We start from the raw sequence: 21,301 nt of genomic DNA on the forward strand, positions 1-21,301 counted from the left end.
AACTGAAAATAATTTGACATGATTTAATGTTATGAGTAGGGATTTTTTTCTAAATCATACCATCTATTAAGGACTATTTTACAAATTTCAGGTTTGCTTTAAATTTTGCTAATATACATTTTGCATTTTCTTGCTGTTTTAATGTGCCTTATCCATTACTACTCATAAGTTGTTAACAGTTTTATATTTAGTTTGTAATATTTTAATTTTGATTTTTGCCTCAGTAAATTCTGTTACAATGTACAGTAATCTATTCATTGATTTCTCTGAGTTTTACACATGTATGAACATATTACCTGCAAAGAATCAAAGTTCTAAGTGTTTATTCCTAACTTTATTGCACTAATTTGTACTACACTTATATTATTTATAAAATTATATTTGGATTTTGGTGTACCTATTATTATATAAAATAGGAGTACCACCTGGGGGTATGTTTGTCTGGTTCTGATTTGGAATGGAATACTTTCATGGTTGTACCATCAAGTGATGTGTTGGCTCTAAAGCTGAGGATCACATATTTTATCATTTTGAAGAACTATGCACTGATACCTAATTTATTAATTCCTGAGTAGTCAGTCCAGAATAGTTATAATTATCCATCAAATACAGTTAAGCATTGTGGCAATCAGAATTTTTTATCTTTAAATATATTTATAGGCTGAATTGATAAATATTAACAGTTTCCTATTATTGATCCACGTGTGTACTAGCTGGGACAATCCTACTGGGTTATAACATGAGATTTTCAAATTTATAGTTTCATACAGTTTGCTATTGCTTTATTTATGATTTGCAATATTTATAAATTGTAATATTATCTGTTGCATATATTTGTGATCTTTTTCAGATATTTGTGCCAATTTTACAATCTTATAAAAATGAAATTGGAGATTTCCTTCACTTCATATGCCTGGAAACATTTCCAGGAATATACAATGTTTAGATCTTTAAAGTTTTGGCAGAATTTTCCTGTGAAGTCAGTTGGGTCTTTTGTATGTGTGTGTTGGTGTTTGTGTGTCTGCAGGTGTACTGTGACAACTATTTGTAAAATGTTTTAGAAACAATTCTTGTCATATTTTTAAAAAAATATTTGTTTCATTATATGTTGATTCTTTTTGCTCTTCTCTCTCTTCATTGAAAAAAGTAGGTTGACTATTGTCATATTTTCTTGTTTTTCTTCTGAAACAAGCTACTTTTGGATTCATAATTTCTATTATTTTTAAAAACTCATGAATAGATGCTTTACTTCTTTAGCTATTTGTTTCTATATTACATAGTATTACTTTTGTCATATTTCCTTTTGTTTTAGATAGTTAATTTTTTTTCATAATGTATGTAATATATAGTTAAGGTTATGAGTATTTCTCTGAGCACTGCCTTAGCTGAATCCTTGACATTCTGATGTGAAAATGATTTTCTTGAAAATTTATAATTTTTTTTCATTGAATATCCCATATTCAAATATTACATGGATTTTATCCATATACAGGTCTTATTTTTTATGAAATTTTAGTTTTATTTTATATAGTTGGTGAATGATACTATATTTGTTTTTCAGATTTTTGTAATTTACAAAGAATTCATTTATCATCATCTTGTATATATTCTGTGTACTCTTGAACATCAATTTATGAAAATAAGCTATTTTTACTTCAATATAACTACTTGAAAGTAAATTTTCCCAGCTACTATTAATATAAGGTTCAATATTTACCTATAAGTTCCTGAGGACTAGGTTGTATAGAAGACTATTAGCAGTTTTTATATGTTTACTTGTTTGTTTTTTTTTTTCTTTATCACCCCAAGATCTAGTTAGGCTTAAGGTATTTGTATTAAAGTCTCATAATATTAGCAGTGCAGGTCTATTGTCCTTGTATTTTCTGCTCCATGAAAAGTGTTATTAAAGCAATTTCTCAGGTTTCAATGAACTGCACACTTAGAGCCTCTCTTTTTCCTCATTTAATAATTTTTGGCCTGAATTCTACAAGCGCTCAGGTCAGAATCATTACCTTTGCTTCATTTTTATTTAGATTTTCATTTTATTTTTAATCTTTCTGAGACACCCTTCCTGTATCACTGATAAAGCTGTGTTGGGAGTTCTTGGATCCACACAACCCTGTGGTGTGTATTGTGGCATAAGGGTGAGTTTTTTTAGATTCAATGATCATTCTGAGACATATTCCACCCAATTTCTACACAGTGTTGTCCTTTTCCAGTGGTAAATAATTGTTGGAGCTTTTTGTTTCTATAGCATTTTATGTGTACATCCTTTCACTTTCTGAAGCCCATCCCAAAACTGTTCATTGTGCACATGAAGTAATCCTGTTGCGATTAGACTTACCTACTTCACAATCTTGACAATTTTTCTTTGGCTATTCTACTTGGCAAGCTTGACTTCTAGTATGCGTGTTGGGGTCCACATACAAAACTGGGAACATAATTTTCATAAATATTTGTTGACATCTTACTCTGATACGCATTAACCTCATCTCTTGTAGCGACACTGGAGCTCTTACAACTGGTTTTATCACCTGAGCTATGTCATTTTACAAGTGGTACCTTTTGTAAGATAGAGGGGAAATGTTAACTGCTTAAATAGATGATCTTATTCGGCCTTTTATAAACCAGCTTGTCAATTTGTATATGGGCATAATGCCAGTGGAACAGATGGGTGCCTGAGAGAGAGGAGCAAGCTTGTCACGTACATGCGAGATGAATATCCAATAGTATGAAAGTCTAAGGATCGTGATTTCTTCTTATCTAACTTAAGTGACATGTATATTTTTTGTTAACATTTGAACATTGAAAACAGCTGAATTATAATTTACTTTAAATTTCACAATTGAGAATTCATTGCCAGTATCTATATCTTTCGTGGAGTTTAGTGATTTCCAAAGAGTTTATTAATATACTGTATTTTAATACATCATAAGGAATGAATTCTTTTGTAGATTTCATAACTATATATACATATATGAATAACTATAGTTTCTCTGCATTTTAAAGGTGCAATTGAAAACTTCTGTTTTTTTTCATGTTTCTATTTTGATATGTTGTTCTGTGATAAAATTTTTCTGGATTATTACCGTTCCGCACAATGCTACCTAAGTTCATTTTATATATTTTAATTTGCTTTCATGACATATGAATATTAGGTAAGCCGTACTACATGAGAAACTCAGTGAAGTCCAGAGAAATTGTTGTGCAATTTGATAGTGTATATTTAAAATCTTCAACATCCCTGCCCCTTTTCTAGGTATTTGGGAAATATTCATAAATTTTTTAAAAATTATAAAACTTTTTTGCCTTCTAAGTATACTCATTTGTCGAACAATGAAGTATTGATTTTTAAGTGGAAATGGAATAATTTGAATTATTATTAATGCAGGAGAGGAGTCACTCACAATTTTTGTGGACAAGCGGAAGCTGAGCAAGCGATCAGAAGGAAGCGATACCAGCACCAACAGCTCTTCTGTCACCCTGGAGACCCTCCATCAACTTGCTGCTTCCTACTTCATTGACAGGGACAGCACCCTTCGGAGACTTCACCACATTCAAATTGCATCCACTGCCATAAAGGTATGAATGAGTTCATTCCAGCATTGCCTGATGCCTTAAACTGTTGATTTTGACCATCACATTATAAAAATATATTTTGCATTTCCTTTCATTCCAAGTTATTTAATATGTTTAAGATGAAATCATATGCACTTTGACATAATTTTCTCCTTGAATAATGAGTCATGGTTTTTCATGGCCAAGTATAATTGAAATAAATATATTTGAATTTTCTAAGTTTACCCTGCGGTGCACAGACTCTTTGACAAAGTATATCTGGGTACAACTTTATTGTAATGACATATATTTGTTTTGTAATTTTATTAGTTTAAAAATAATATCACAAAAAGGAGATTTATTAGGCTCAAAGTTGTCAATAGCACAAAATAAGCATCAAGAAATCCAGGTCTAATGTTTTTGAGATACAGTGAAGAAGTTTAAGTACATGGTTGTAAACTTCTAAAGGTAAAATATACCATATCTAAAATGAGCGACTAATTCCATGTGCTTACAAAACTCATTTGATTTTATCTATACTAAAGCTAACCTTTAAAACATGAAAAAGGAGGAAAATAACCACTCTAATTTTCAAACAAAAAAAAATGATGAGAGGCAGAAAGTAAGATAGAGGAAAGGGAAGAGAGAAACAGAAGAGAATGTATGGTCTCTCAAACTGGAACAACAAATTTTTAAATATAAAGACATTTCTCTGGCATTTTGGGTCAAATTTTATTTTGTCTGGCAATGGTCAGTGTTAAAATAACCAAGCAAGACTCAGCACTGTGTGATCACAAACTAAGATAACAATGACAAAATAAAATATAAAGAGTATTCCTAAGCACTTCAAATCTAATATTTCATAGTTATATAAAAAGCAGGACTTAAATAGAATATTTTGTTTTATAAAACTAAAATGAATGTATGCATACTTTGTTGCTTAAATAGTTGCTTCAATGTCTTCAAAAAGATACACACTGAGGTATGTCTTTTACCAGGATATTTTAGAGAAGGTGTTATGGAAACATCTTTAGCTTAAGGGTTATACAGACAATAATTCAAAGTTCTGACATGTGTGTCTTCAATATTACTGGTAGACAGTACTGGGGAAAAAGATTTCTGTAAGTGTAAATTACACAATAAACTTAGTCTGAGTCCGACTCTAGGACTTTGTTATATTGAGCAACCAAGTACATAAATAATATTTATGCTGTATAGATAAAAATATAGCCAACACAAATTTGGGTGTCTTACTTAATTTAAAAATGTTGTAAGGTAGGATATTGTTAGAGATATTTAGCTTGAGGATGCTGAGAAGAGATAGACTTTCTCAGAAATCAATTTTAATGGTATAAAGTAACAAACTGTATTTTTCTAATAGAAGAAAGCATTGTTGTAAGTGTGCTTTATTATGTGGTTATTGATTTCTTTATTCAGTACCAAGTAGAATTATAGAATAGAATTTCTATACTAATACTAAACAAGAAATATTCAGGCGCAATTCATGTTCAAATCTAGGATTTGCAAAAGCACATGTTTAAATGAGACATGTTATTTCATAAAAGCATTGTTCTAAGACACTGGTGAAAGAATTGGTAGTAGGTATTCATGAAGTTGATGCTCTACCTGGTAGAAATGAGCCCCCTAAGGGAAGTGACTTTAATAGGAAGTGGATAATCAGGAGCAGCTCTGAAAGATGGAAAGGAGTAACTTGGAATGTGAGTTAACAGCCTTACCGCAACAGGCACCAGGGAGGCCTATTCTCCACTAATTGTGAAAATGAGACCCAAGACACACAGAGGAGGTGTCTGAAAGTGTGTGTAGAGTGCTGTGGTTGGCAAGGAAAGGGTGAGGGGCATTAAATCAGGGGAAGAAACAGAATGGAATGGAAATGATGCAGTGAAGAGTTCGAACAGAGGCTCATATTTGTCCTTAACTGAAGAAAACAGAAAATGACGTGTGCTAGCTGGCGACAACTGAGCTATGAATATAGGCATGAAAGTTCTCAGATGTGAAAGGGTGAGGAAGTGGTGATGGGAAGGACAGGAGGTCACTAGACCTTTAGGTGTGAAGGAAATTCCTTTCTGAGACAGTCGTAATCACCAGACAGTTGACTGGTGATCCTCCAGGTCAGGTTTAGCTGCAATCTGAGTTAACCCGAAGCATCCTAGGGAAGTCCTCTTGCTGGTGTGCTGCGTTCAAGAAGGAATGGAGTTGGACATCTGGTGTGCTCTCACACTTCAGGTCTATAGACCTCTTAATTTGTGTGCACACTCATGTTTGTGCATTTTTCTAGGGAGAATATCTTTACTTTTTGTGAAGGGGTAGATTAGCAAATTTATCCCTACACAGTTAGATGTTTTCACTATTTAAAAATTCTAAGATTGCAAGTGGTTTAATATGACTCAGAAGGTGCAGAAGCAGGGGTCATGCTGGATCCAAGGGCATCCCACTATGAAAATCCTTTACCGTCAAATAAATAATTCAATGCAAAGTACCTCTGCAGTGTCTCTGAAACCTAAAGATCAATTCCTTTATTTAATCCCTAATGTTTCAATTCATCGACTTTATATTTTGAAGAGTCAATCTAAGAGTAGCAAGATCCACAATTTCTTTCATTTCCAGATTCAACTTGTGTTTTTACTGCCATGTAGTGGACATTTAATTTCTTGAAATAATGTGAAAGATGCTGTCCCTTGATTCACAGAATTTATAGATCAAGTATTGCTAAAAAATAGAGTCAAATATAATTATTTCCAGACAACAGCAAAATATAGTTTAATCTGAAAAATCGTGCAAGCTTTTATCATGTGCATACTCGAAAAATGCAAAAGAGTTGGGCAATTAGTGTTAATTGTGAGCAAGTTTCTAAGAAACGGAATAGAGCACTTTGTTGTCTTTATTGTTCATAATTATGAAAGTAAATGTGAATGGAGGCTCAATAACAAGTCTACAAATTAGAAAACAGAAGCTCAATAGCCATGTAGCTTAATTAATTGTCACACTAGGACAATTAATGACATATATTTAAAATATTATTTCTCAATGTTATTTATAGTTCAATGACAAATATAGTTCAAATATAATTTCTGGAATTGAATATTAACTTTAGAAGATTCAATTCAATGGATTCAGGCTATCTAAAAATATCTTACTAATTTATACTATATTTTGAGTTAGTCTAATAAACTTTAATGTTACATAATTGACAATAGTGAGAAAATGAAAATATATTTTACTTGGGGGGAAACTGAATATGTCACCTGAATTCAATTACGGCATAAGCATTTTTAAAGAGTGTTTCCACAATGTATTATGTTTTAAAAATTATGCAATAAGTAAAATTAATTATTTTATTGAATTCTTTTAAGAGTTTTAAAATAGTAATTTTTATTTTTCTAAATAATTACTGGTACATTCACTGTATTGTCTATTTTTTTTAACATGGAAAAAAATCAAATAACTGTTTCAATTATAGTATTTAGAAAATTTTGATTAAAAAAATCCAGGAAAAAGCAGAAACAATACTAAAATTAACTTTGAAAGACAATATTTCAGTATTGAAAGATAATATTACAGCTTAAGAAAGTACATTTTCAAATGATCTTTTAGTGCAGCATTGTTTTCTTAGTAGTGCTACAGGTAAGGTTGAAAAGAGGATCCATAGCTTCAAATTATGTTCCTTAAATTATACTTTATGTTAAAATTTGAAAATCTGTTTGTTTAATTAAAATTAAAATAATTTTCCAAAAAGCATTTTAATAAGTAAATTTTCTTTGAGAGTAACAGCAATAAAATTTAATGTTATTTTTAAATTTTTTTAACTTACTTTAAGAAGGACCAAATTAAGACAATCAATACTCATGTAACACAGCCACAATAATTTCAGGTCATTGATTTGATGTTATTTGTAATATCAGGATGTATTAACATTCGATACTCTATTGTTTTATTGTGTATGGTGTACAATGTAACATTTTGATATATCTTCTGAAATGGGTACTACAGTTAACAAAATCGGCATGTCCATCATCTCATTTTTGCACATGGTTTTACAACTAGGGAAAACCCCTAAATCTATTCTTTTTGCAAATTTTGTTGGTACTTCACTGTATTATTAACTAGATTCTTCATGGTGTTTATTATATCTACACATTTTCATCTTTCATAGCAGCAAATTTATATCTTTCGAACTACACCTTCCTTTTCCCTAGACCAACTGTCCTTCTATTCTGGTTATAGGTATTAAGCTTTTTCTTGGATTACACATGAGAGAGAACGTGCAGTATATTTCTTTGTGTCCAACTTATTTCACTAAGCATAATGTCTTTAGATTCATTAATATTGTCACAAAAGACAGACTTTCTCTTTTTAAAGCTGAATAATAGCTTTGCATTGCAGATACACCCACCTATATATGTGCAATATATATGTATATATGATAATTTCTTTATGTAGTTGTCCATCAATAAGATATTTATGTTGTATCCTAATCTTCGCTATTGTGAGTAGTGCTGCAATAAACATGGGAGCACAGATGTCTCTATAATGTTCTGATTTCATTTCTTTTGGTTATGTACCCAGAAGTGAAATTGCTGAATCATGTGGTAGTTCTACATTTAACTTGTTGAGAAGTCTCCATACTTTTCCACGATGCCCATATCAGTTTATAATCCCACCAACTGAGTATAATGATACTTTTCTTAATAACCTGGTCAACACCTGTTATCTCTTGATTTTTTTTTTAAATAGCAAATTCCCTTAGTACTTTAAAAAATAATTTAACTCCAATATAAACTTAAGTATCCCCTTACTTTGCAGAATAAATAAGATATGACAAACTGGAAGCCTTTGATAAATTAGACCAAAATTTTTTCTGACTTTTTTTTATATACATGTTTACCTGTTTCAATATCTTGGAAAGAAAAGGATATTATCTCACTCTTATTAGCACATGTAAATATAGTATCATCATTAAACTCTCAAAAATACTACTTTACATTTCTAGGTATTCATTCTTTTGTCCCTTCTTTGCTTTTAACTCACAGTTCTAAATTCTAGAGAGCAAAAACATAATCTATTTTTATTTATGTTTGTTTTTAATCAAAGTGGTTTAATATAAAAGTTACAAAATGGTAGCTACTTTACCCTTACAATAAATCATAGTAGAGAAATCAGGGGAAAAGATAAAAACTGGATCATATGGTTTCTAGTGTTTTTCTTCAGACCTTATTTCACTCTATTTTCTTCCAGCTCTATTCTAATTGAACCTGTTATCATAGTTTCCTATTTTGAGTTCATTTTGTAGTATAAATGCTTCAAAAATAAAATAAAATATATTTTCATGTGCATAAAAACTATAAAAATGTCAACAGCAGACCTGAACTAAGAAAAAGGTGTAGGAGAGGTTTTAAGTTTCCATTGTTTTCCTAAGAAGAATACTGATGTCAGGAAGAAATATGGGTCTACATAAGGAAATGAAGAAAACCAGGATGTGTACCTACATAGATCATTGTATCGTTATCACTACTCATTAAGATTCTTAGAGAGTCATCTCTTTAAACAAAATCCAATCAACACATCATGAGATTTATAGTATATGTAGAAATAAACAGTATTCCAAAAGTAACATGAAGGCTGAGAGGGGGAACTGGAAGAATACAATTGTTAGGGTCTCATCAGTGAAATGGTATAATATCATTTGAAGGTAGACTCATGAGAATGAATACCAGGAATCCTAACCTACCACTACAATAACAAAGTTATGATTAATAAGAAAAAAGGGTGATAAAATTATATTTAAAAATCCAAGACAAAACAAGATAATTGGAGAAGAGGAAGAGCAAATGAGAAAAATAAAAAATAAATGTCTAGTACATGCAACTAAATCTTATCATATCAATATTCACATGTAAATAGTTTAAATGTCCTAATAAAAGACACAGATTGCTACACTGGATTAAAAATATTATCAGGATCATACTTCATCTTGCCTAAAGGACATATCCTGAAATGTGAAAAATAGGTTAAAAGTAAATGGATGGGAGTAGATATACTATACTGACCTAAATGGTCATTTAATATAAGAAAATTAAGTTTCAGAAGATTACTACCAGGATAAAGTTGCTTCATAATGATAAACTAGTCAATTCACAGGAAATAGTAGTCCTAAAAATGTATGCTCTCAATAGCAGAACTTCAACAAATATGAAGCAAAAAGTAGCAGGAGTGAAATAAATTAATAACAGACATTTTAACAGCCTTCTTTTAATCTTTGACAAATCAAAAGATAAGAAAATCAGCAAGAATATAATAGACTTAAACAACAGTATCATTCAAACTGCATAAAACAAATATTAGTACCAGAAAGGAATATGGAAAAATCATCAAATATTTAAAATGTAAATAGCACACTCCTAAAATGTCCATAGATCACACAAGAAATCAAAAGGAATATGAAATGTCATGAAACCACAAAATGCAACATAAATAAAATCTGATGTTTCCCTAACAGGATGTAGTGGGAAATTTGTAGCAAATAATATTTTTGTTAGGAAAAAGTGGTAAAACAAAGACTACAAAGAAAATGATGATCCAATTGAATCTAAATAAAGTAGACAAAAAAAAATCAAAGGGAAATCAATAATATTTGATGGTACCATGGTCACTCTACTACTGAGCTACGTTTCCAACCTTTTTTATTATTATTATTTTATTTTAAGACAAGTTCTCACTGAGTTGCCCAGGTTGGCTCTAACCTGTCATCCTCCCACCTCAACCTCCTGAGTAGTTGGAAAAATAGGCATGTGGCACTGTACTTGCCTAGAAATTGACAATTTGGAAAACAAAAAACATAGGAAAAACATCGATGAAACAAAAGCCTTCTCTGTTTTTTAAAACATAAATAAAATTGATGACCATCTAACCCGAATTACAAAAAAACAAAATAGGGAAGAGACAAATTACCAAAATAAGAAATGAGGGAGATGGCATTACTATAAATGACACAAACATGTAAATATTAATGAGGCATATCATGAAAAAATTCATGCTATAGGTTTGTGAACTAGTGAACACAGCCCTTGAAGGACTCAAATTTCACAAGCTCATTCAAGACTTAATAACCTGAATTATCATATATTTATTAGACAAATTGATGTTGTTAAATACATTTCCTGCAGAGAAAACTCCTTGCCCAGATGGCTTCACTGTTGATTTCTAACAAATATTTTAAGACAGAAATAATACTAATCTACACAAATTCTTCAAGAACATTCACGGAAGATGAATGCTACCTAATTTTTTTTTTTTTTTTTTTTTTAAATCTAGCATTGCTCCAACACGAAAACCAGACAAAGATATTGCAGGAACAAAACTACAAATATCTCTTATTAATATAACACAAAGATCCTGAGCAAGATTAAAGCAATTTGAACTCAACAATACATCCAAATTATTATTTGGGATTTATTCCAAAAGTGTAGGGGGATTAACATTAAAAATCAGCTAGTGTTAGTTATCATATCAATAAGCTAAAGATAGCATAGATAGATGATACCGAGTTAAATATATACAGAGATGACAAATAGAATATTCTCAAAAGACACATAAACTTTAAATGAAGTCTGAGATGTGTTTGTTTCTGATTAAAAAAAAAAAAAAAACAACCTAAAACTAGGTAGATAAAGTAATTTTTTTCAACCTGACAGAGGCTGTTTATACAAAACCTTGCAGCTACCATCAAAGTTACTAATGAAAGGTGAATGTTTTCATTCTAAGCTCAGGAACAAGACAATGATGTCTTCTACTACTTCTGCTTTTATTAAACATTATTTTTAAGATTTAGCTAGGGAACTCAGGCAATAAAAAGAACTAAATCATTCATATTTGATAAAATAAGTAAAATTCTCTTTATTCAGATGATATAAGTGGCTCTGTTGAACATCCAATGGAATTTAAAAAGGTACATAAACTAAGAAGGAAATTTGCCAAGGTTGCAAAGTACAATGTAATCTGAAATTGGAATTAAAATCTATTCCATTTTTATAACATCAAAAATTTAACACCATTACCCTATGTAAATGTATGATCACACAAATGGTATGCCTTTACTCCATGTACAAACAGAGAAACAACATGTATTCCATTTGTTTACAATAAAAATAAATTTAAAAAAATTTAAATCATCAGTGATAAATGTGACACAATATTTCACTGAAAACCATAAAAATATTCAATTATATCTAGTTCATTATTTTAGTATTTCCATTATTCTATTTTAAATGCACATATACATGTGTTTATGCCATTTTTATTTGTATATTTCAGAATATATTACATATATCCAGTCATCTACCATCTATCTGTAGCCCATCATTCTTCTTGTCTAGCCCTTTTCTATCATGCTGTTATCTTCTAATCATCATTTTCCTGATGATGAATAGTTAGATCATCATTATTAAAGTTTTTGTTTGTTTGCTTTTCCTTGGTAGTAAAACTTCACTGTCTCTGGTTCTTTTTGAATTTCCTTTTGTTTTGGCTTTTCAGAAGTTTTATTTTCACATGCTTTGGTGTGGTTTTCTTTTTATTTATCCTTTCTAAACTTCTTAGATCTGGTGGTTAATATCTTCCATCACTTTTGAAATATCCTTGGAATTTTATTGTCTCCTCCACATCATCCTTCCTCTTCTCTGGGACTGTTAGGCCATTTTACAGTGTACTACAAAATTTTAGACTGTTTCACATTGCTGTTCTTTTTTCTCATGTTTTTTTAATTTCATTAATTATTCATGACTTGTCTCTTAATTTATTCATTCTCTTTTCTTATCTGTCCAGTCCAATTCTAAACAATTCAAATAAATTCTAATCTCTTATTTTCACCTGAATCTATTTCTATTGATTTTTTTGTCTTACCCATTAAGTTTGCATTCTTTTGGTCTTTTCACATTTTCTTGTTATATTATGTGTAAAATAAAAGAAAGCCAAAAACAAATCCAAAACCCAGAAAATATTGACGTGAACAGTGTTAATTCTAAAAATGAATTACACCCCTTCCTTAGGGCTTCAATGTGTCTGACTTAACTTTATTAATATATGGCTTTAAACGTTTTGAAATTAGCACTCATAATTTTATTTTAACAGGATCCTGCTCAGGATCTGGCCCGCAGTGAAATTCAAGAGGTAGTCACCTGTTTTATAACATAATTTCCAGCTCTGAACCATGGGGAATCCCTTTCTGTTTTGTGGTTTGGTTGCCAGTCTCTGGGGTTGTGGGAAATTAACTTTGCTTTATAGTCTCAGTCTCTCTCTCTCTACATGGGAGGTCACTTTCTACCTTGCCACAATGTCCTAAGATTTAAAATGTCAATGGTTAATGCTGTGCACTTGGTGAAAGCCTAGAACACTTAGTCATCTTTCTCAGGTTTTCCTCTTTTTTTTTTTTTTTTTTTTTTTTGTCTTTTAACTATTTTGTGTCCTGTATTGATGAAGGCCAAAGGTACCTTTTATTGATTTTTCAGTTCTCTTGCCTTTCCTAAACTTTCTGTTGCCATAGAGCTTGTACTTGGGTAAGACTTCTGTACTTCAGAGAAAGTTTCTTTCTGCTCTTCTGCTTTATACATAGGTACTTATGCAGGTACCACTATGAGTTCGGTGAAGGCTTTTGGATGCCCACTTGCTGGGAGGGGCATGCCCACTGTGGGGCTGCCTGGGTATTTTAATCTATCATATCAACTCAAAAATAGCCATTATATTTCATTTGAAGTTCTCCTTTATCTTACCAAGGGCAGATTCATTCTTTTGCCTTTCTGTTTGGGATGAAGGTCTTGTGTCCTTTCTTTTCCTTGAAGTCTTCCATCATTTTTCTGGACTTTAAGTGTGTTTGCAATGTCCTTTATTCTTTTATTTAGAAAAAGAAACCCCTATAAACAAAAAACCTTTACATTTGAATTTATCTGCCTTATTTTCTTTGTTAGGATGAAAGTAATAGTCTGTTGTGATTTTGTTTTTTTTACATCTCATTCAGAATTGAAAGTTGTTGTTTTTAGGCTCTGATATTTCATTCGTATTACCCATCTCTATACCATAATAGTTATATGTTTTTTCAAGACAGTGTATCATGTTATATTGTGTTACATTAGCTTCTTTTCTCAAGTGAGGTCATAGATACTTCCTGGAGGTACTAAGAATTTAAGAAATTTATGCTCCTCTGTATTTCTAACATCACTCTCTATTGGTTTGCAAGGACTCCAGAATTGTACATTAGCCCCCCTGCAAGAGATTTTAGAAACATTTCCGAAGTACTTGCAGGAAATGCAGTGACTGACATCAAAATATAAGTCCTATTTCAAGGCATGGTGTGGTCACAACAGGCTTCAAAACAATTTTCTCCATAATAAACTTAAATACCTAGCACCCTCCCTTAGGGCAAAACCTGCTTCCATAAGTATAACCTGTACAAAAATTGACAAGATTATACATTCTCTAATGGAGCCAATCAGGTGTCATCTCAGAAGTGGCAGAGGTGAGCATTCACAATCCCTTCCTTCAATATCATTTACCAGGTGTTCCTTGTTTTGATGGAATTCATTGGACTTGGAGGAAGTTAGACTAAGAGAGCATCAGCAAGATGATACCTGTGGAATCGCTCTCAAAGAAACTTTAGCCAAAAGAAAAGACAGTTTCCTCTCTAATGACACCCTGGACTGCTTTCCCAGATTGAATATATTCAGTGCCTCACGCTTTCGAAGTTAAATATTTGTGACACTGTTCTTATTCTAATAGTGCTATTGAATGTGTGTTTTCTGTTAGAATATTATTTTCTCCATGAAAAGCAATAAGATGTTGAGTAGAAGAGTCAATGGTGATCACAATCACCTACTTTTTAAATAGGAAAATAGAGATTTTTGTTTCACTTTATTTTGGTGCAGTTCGAGAATCCAGATTAAATCACTAAGTTCATGCAGATACTTGTTTGGCATTTAAACTTCATTTAGAGATGGAAGACAGTACTCAATAGCCGTGTTTGTGTCAGAGGTCACGTGTTTCTGGTAGAACTCTGGTTGGTTTGTTAGAAACAGTGATCTGGAGCAAAGACTCTCACAGGCAATCCTTTAGGTCAATAAACTCTTGAACTCTATTTCTTCCCACATATAAATTAAACTTATGGTTTCTAAAGGAATATCAAAGGAGCAAATGCCAAGTAATAAAACTAGTAAAGGGTCCATCTGTTTTACTAAGCCCATATGCCTGTCTCACATTTTGCTTACATTGGTCACTCTGGAAGACATGAACAGAAAACAAAAGACAGGACTACAGACTTCCCAGAGAATGGAGATATTTGACCCACCTTCATGCCCTCTCTCATGTTCTCATTCTGCACTGTGGGCACATGCCTGTCTCTGTGTGTGTGTATTTGTAACCCATGGACATTTTTTCCATGTGACCATATATGTTGGCAGTATTATATTTACTAAGACAGACCTGAATCTTAACTGATGCTTCACCTAATTCCTAGATGAGACCTTCCCCACCCCAAACAAACTGACTTGATCTACAAAATTCAAACTACCCAAAAGTATTGACGTAAAATACAGGTACAGTATGTAATCCCAATGATTCAGGAAAATAATGCAGGTGGATCATGAGTTTTAGGCCAGCCTTCCCAACTTAGCAAGACCCCGCTTCAAAATAAAAAAAAAAAAAAAATTAAAAGGGCTGGGGATGTACCTCAGTGTTAAAGTGTCACTGGGTTCAATCTAGTACCAAAAAAGAAAAAAAAAAGTGTAAAAATGCATGTTCTAAATATTTTAAATACATTTAAAAGTGTAGTATAAAAACAATATAAATTTTTCATAAGAATGGATCAAATATTTTGTTGGTCGCACAAAAAGCATTGATTTAATTTTTCACATATTTTTGTTTTAAAAGAGAATGTAAATGACCTTACAAATATGGTCACACTCAGAAACTAGAAGCTCTGTATTCCATGAGCTTCTTTTTAATTTGGTCTGTTACAGTAAAGTGACACAAGCACATTATAAAACTTGTGGCATGATCTTATGTAAATTGTCATTTAATGCACATTTTAAAAATATCAGCTTTATTTAGATATGATGTCTTACAATTCACTTATTTAAAATGTCCATTTTCAGTATATGTACAACCAACAACACAGTGACCTTTAGAACATTTTCATCACCTTACAAAGAAACCCAGACACTTGATGTTGGATCCTCTTATCCACCACCCACACACACCCAGCCCTAAGTAACCAGTTATCTACTTTCTGTCTCAATAGATTTTCTCATTCTAAATGTTCATATGAATATATCATATCATAAGGGTCTATCAGGACGGCCCTCTTTCACTTGGCATAACATTTTTAAGGTTCTTTCAATTTGTAGCATGAATCAAGAACTCTTTTTTTTTTCCATTTTATGAATGTATAATATTCCATTGTATGGCTATACCACATGGATTTTCCATTCATCTATTGATGGATGTTAGAGATATCTTTACTTTTTGGCAATATATATAATGTAACAATAAACATTTATGAAGGATTTTTGTGTGGACAAATGTTTCTCTTAGGTATATACTTGGGAGTTGAAATTATGAGTCAGGTGATAGACCTGTATCATTTGAGGAACTGCAGGATTGCTTCCGAAGTGCCTGCCTGTTTTGCATTTCCACCCTAAAGGCTGAGGATTACGTTGTCTCCATTGCATTACAATATCTATTATATCTGATTTGCTTCATTCCGGTCATGTGAGTGACTGTGAAGTGACATTGATTTGCATTTTCCACAAGAGTAATGATATTGGGTATCTTTTCATGTGTTTCTTCATCATCTGTGTATCTTCCTTAGAAAATGCCTTTTCAGATCTTCTGCTCATTTCTTTTTTTTAATGTTGATATCTCTATAAGTTATTCTAGATTTGATTACCTTATCAGATATATAAAGTTGTAAATATTTTTTCCCATTCTGTGAATTGCCTTTTCAATTTCTCAATTATGATTTTTAAAGGTCTTTTTTAAAAAATTTTCTGGTTTTCAAGGTCTTGAAAATCTACCCCTATATTTCCTTCTAATATTTACAGAATTATTACTTTCACATTTAGATCTTTGATTCATTTTTAGTTAATTTGCATATGTTGTGGGAGACAAGGGTCCAACTTTGTTCTTTGGCATTTGATTGACCAGTCTTCCCAGTATAATTGTTTGAAAAGACTTGTTTTCCTGCTGAATGATCTTGGCATCCTTGTCAAAATTTGGTGATCATAGATTTATGAGTATAATTCTAAATTTTAAATTTTATTTCATTGAGCTATAAATCTGTTCCTATTCTAATCCTACAGTTTTTTGATAGCCATTATTTTGTGGGTTAATTTCTGAAGTAAAGAAGTATGAGTTCATCTTTATCACGATTGATTTGGTTATTCTGAATGCCTCACAATTCCTGAATTTTACAGTGAACTTGTCAATTTCCTCTAGGGAGTAATCAAATTCTGACACGGATTTCAATCATGAGATTAATTTGGGGATTATTGCCATCTTAAGCATGTTAAATCTTCCAATATCTAGATAAATCTTCAGATTTTCTTTAATTTCTTTCAAAAATGTTTAGTATTTTTCAACCTACAAGTTTTGAGCTTATTTTAAAAATTACTTCCTAGAAATTTTGTTCTTTTTGATGCAATTATAAATAGGAATTTTTCTATTTGCATTTTTTATTGTTCATAGCAATTATGAAAAAATATAAATGGAGTTTTTATACTAATTCTGTATCCTGAAACTTGTGAATTTTTCTTTAAATTTAATTCATTTTAGTGATTCTTTGGAATTTTTTCTATATAAGCTCATACTATCTGCAAATAGATAATTTTACTTTCTCTTCTCAATATATCTTTTATTTATTTTTCTTGTCTAATTGCCTTGACTAGAATCTCCAAGGTGAATACAGTTGGTAAGAATGAAAATCATTGCTTTGCTCCTGATCTTAGAAATATATCATCCATTTTGTTACAATTATGTTTGATAGTTTGATACTATTTGTGGGTTATTCCTAGATTCTTTTTAATATGTAGAAGAAGTTTTTCTTCAATTTATAGTTTGGTGAGTCTTTTTCCAAGAAAGGGTGCTGGTTTTGTCAAATGCCTTTTCTGTATTTACTCTGTTTATATTATGTGCTACATTAATTGAGTTTCAAATGTTAAAGCAACCTTGTGCTTACCTTAGGTTTAGTTTCTCTTTATTTTTCTATTATCTTCAAAACAGGTGAATTTACAACTGTCTATTTCTTCTTGTCTTTTACATTTGTATTTTTACTATATCATATTTCTTCACAGATCTTTGTGCTTATTTTCATAGCATTCATTGAACTTTCTCCATGTGTGGATTTTTGTTTTTTAAAAATAGTTTTTAGATGTTGATAGACCTTTGTTTCATTAATTTATTTATATGTGGTGCTGAGAATCTAACCCAGTGCCTCACACAGGCTAGGCAAGTGCTCTACTACTATGCCACAACTCCAGCCACATATTGTTTTCAAATAAATTTGAGACTTTTTGTCATTATGCCTTTAATTTTTTCCTTCTTCCTCTCCTCTTCTCACTTTTTGTTAATCCAAGTCTATACAGGTTGGTATGCTGGATGGCAAATCATATTTCTCTACGACTCTTGGATTCATTTATTAATTTTTCTCTTCATTTCTTGGCTTGCATAGTATCTATTCATGCATCTTTAGTTTCACTGTTTCAGTGGTTTATATCTACGTCTGAGATACTGTAGTCAATTTTAAAAGTTTCTAGTTATATTTTTTAACTACAGAATTTCCATTTAGTATATAATTTCTACCTCTTTATTTATGTTTGGTTTGAAATTATCATCATTCCTTCCTCGACTTCTTTAAACTTGCTTTCCTTTAGTTCTGTGAAGATATTTATAATGGTTAATTTTATGTCTTTTTTGGTAAAAACTTATACCTACTTGTCTCACTCCAGCGATTTTTGTTGCTCCTTTTCTGGTACATCAGTCATGGTTTTCTGTTTCTTATCATTCCTCATAAATTTTTGTTTGGAAATTGAACATTTTACATAATATATGTTGCTAGTCTAGGTACTATTTACCACTGCCTCACACACCCCTTACTGATTACTGCGGCTATTTGCTTATTTATTTTTTAGTGACTGTGGGATGTTTTCAGTGGTGTCTCCTCCTCCACCACAGTAGAAAGCCTGTGGTCTAATCCTCATAGATGTGCCACCTACTACACACCTGCAGTTACCTTGGAGTCACTGTGGGGATCATTGGGACCTTTTATTCCTCTTTTTTTTTTTTTTTTTGACACACTCATCTAATAAACTCCAGTTATTACTGTTTGCTCTATTACTTCCAATCAATCTATGGCTCCTTTGAAGAGATATTTTGAATAGTCGATATGAGATACTTGTGCTAATCTAGGGGGATTCCAGTTTTCTGTTTTATTTACTGGTTTTCTCTTGAAACCGAACTGGACCACAGTTTAATGTGTATCTTCATAAAATGCATGAAATTCTTCCCAATTGCGTTTCTTACAAACTCTGATGAGATCACCTTTAGTTTAAACTTCTTGCTCTTTCAAAAAATGAAGTCAGTTCCTTTTGGAAAAGATCAGAGGCTATCTGCATCATTTCATGTTTCTCCCACCATGCAAAAATTTCTAACACAGGACCCTTCAGCTGGGAAGGCATAAGTTTCACTTTGAGAAACACCCCACTTCAGGACCTAGGTGCCTGGTGGAGGGAAAAAGAAGCCTGATTTGAAAAACAGCCCTTTAAGATTGCGTTCCACCTACTTATGACTATGTCTTAACACTTGACACCTTCCAAACTTCCATTGGTGTAGAAATGACAGCATTTAAAATGTATATTGTGGAAAGAAATAGATTTTCAAATTCAATAAATGGTCTTCTATTGCAGGATGCTGTTTTCTAAAACCATTAATTTTCACACAGTGTCCTGTAAAAGAGATTTTCTAGAAGCTAAGCACAAAACAAATCTTCCAGGTATATAGGTCAGCCACAGAGGAAAGAACTTTGGGGGCATTTATCATCCTCATAATTATGGTTTGTATTCTAAATAAGGAGGCATTCTGCTCGGAGGCACACTAGGAAATCCAAAAGAATCATTTCTAATGATTGGTCTAGGAAAATCATTATCCTCAGTGTTGCAAATATTTCCTGTAATCTTTAAAAACTTTGCAGTTATGAAAACATTAACTCAAATGCTAGGAAAAAGTGCTCTATTGTCAAGGGGAAATGTAGAAAATCTTGAAGTAACATTTGTAAAGCAAACTTTGGGAAAAAAGAAAGATAAAAATACAAAGAAAAATCTACTGAAGAATTAATAAAATATTCCCATTGTGAATATATAGAATGTTCCTTACTAGGCAGTAAAATATAAATATCAGTTTATTCTGCATAATAACTGAAATTTCAGTTTCATTCATCATATTCCAATCAGAAAACAGGTAAGATCCTTTCCTAAGTTATCATAAAATTTCATTTCTAATAGAGTTCTCTGTCGTGTTATAGCTATATAAGAGGAAATGACACACACCAAGGCTTTAGGATCCTTTCCTATGTTATAATAAAATTTCATTTTTAGTAGAGTTCTCTGTCCTGTTATAGCTTTATAGGAGGAAATGACACACACCAAGGCTAAAATAATGATGACCTCAAAGGTCAGGGCATGAAGTGAGTATTATAATGTATGGAAGAATTTTACTTATCAACCATTGATAGCTTTTGCAGTTTTAGCAACCCCCAATTCTAGACTAGAATACTTGTGACCTCAGACCTTTTTGGAAATCATATCGACCTCAGAAAATTTGCACAAAGCTTGGTCCTGAATTCTTTTGTTGGTTTGTCAGCTTCTTTTTCTTATGACACTCCAAAATTTCCATTAATGCACTCCTAGGATTGCTGGGTCAGTTTCACTGCTTATCTTGTCCTTATTGGTTTTCCCACTTGCACTCTCTTGAACAGATTTCACTTTACTCATCTCTGTAAGGTCTCTATTCACCACCTTCACTCATATAAAAATGTGCACATTCATTCATTAAACCATTCAATCACTCCTTTTAATATTTAACAACATGGATTCTAGAGTCAGGATACTTCAGTACAAATCACAACTATGCCCATCATTAGCCAACTGCAACATTCATGTCTCCTTTACTTTGTCATTATCTCTAGCATATGGAGAATATGACTTTGTTGAAGGAAAAAAGGAGTTAATATTTGAAAAACTCTTAGAGCAATATTTAACATGTAAAAGTGATGCAATGTCTTAGAAGTTTCTATACAAAATATTATTGGAGCAATTATTTTATTCCAAGAGGTAGCTTATTTATCTTCTGATCTCTCCACCCAGAGCTTAGTACTAGATAGCTGAATAAGTGCTAAAAAAAAAACCTAAGTAGATATAACTGATCATGAACAGAATTGATGAGCTAGCAATCAGAAAAGCAGCAACCCTGGAGTTTCAGACTATGAAAATGAGTTAAGGGGTTATAATGATAGCATGGATGATCAAACAGCTTTGAAAAAATTCATAGGAATCTCCCATAGATTTTTATCTTTCTAAATTCTCATATTTCTTCTGCCTCCATGTAACTGAGTAACAACTCCTTTAATGAAGAAAAGAAAAAACTCAACAACATTTTTTGGAGAAAGCTTACTTTTATTAAGAACACACAGTTG

At 31.7% G+C, this 21,301-nt stretch overlaps 1 protein-coding gene across 1 annotated transcript in view; it reads left to right on the forward strand.

Annotated features, from left to right (window-relative positions):
* The window catches only part of Brinp3 (BMP/retinoic acid inducible neural specific 3), a 410,156-nt gene that overhangs the window by 231,533 nt on the left and 157,322 nt on the right, over positions 1-21,301 (forward strand). Inside the window, 1 exon segment of the mRNA XM_047520984.1 lies at positions 3,392-3,582. Coding sequence (XP_047376940.1) covers positions 3,392-3,582 — 191 coding nt within the window.

Source organism: Sciurus carolinensis, chromosome 12, assembly GCF_902686445.1.
Source record: "Sciurus carolinensis chromosome 12, mSciCar1.2, whole genome shotgun sequence".
NCBI classification, from domain to species: Eukaryota; Metazoa; Chordata; class Mammalia; order Rodentia; family Sciuridae; genus Sciurus; species Sciurus carolinensis.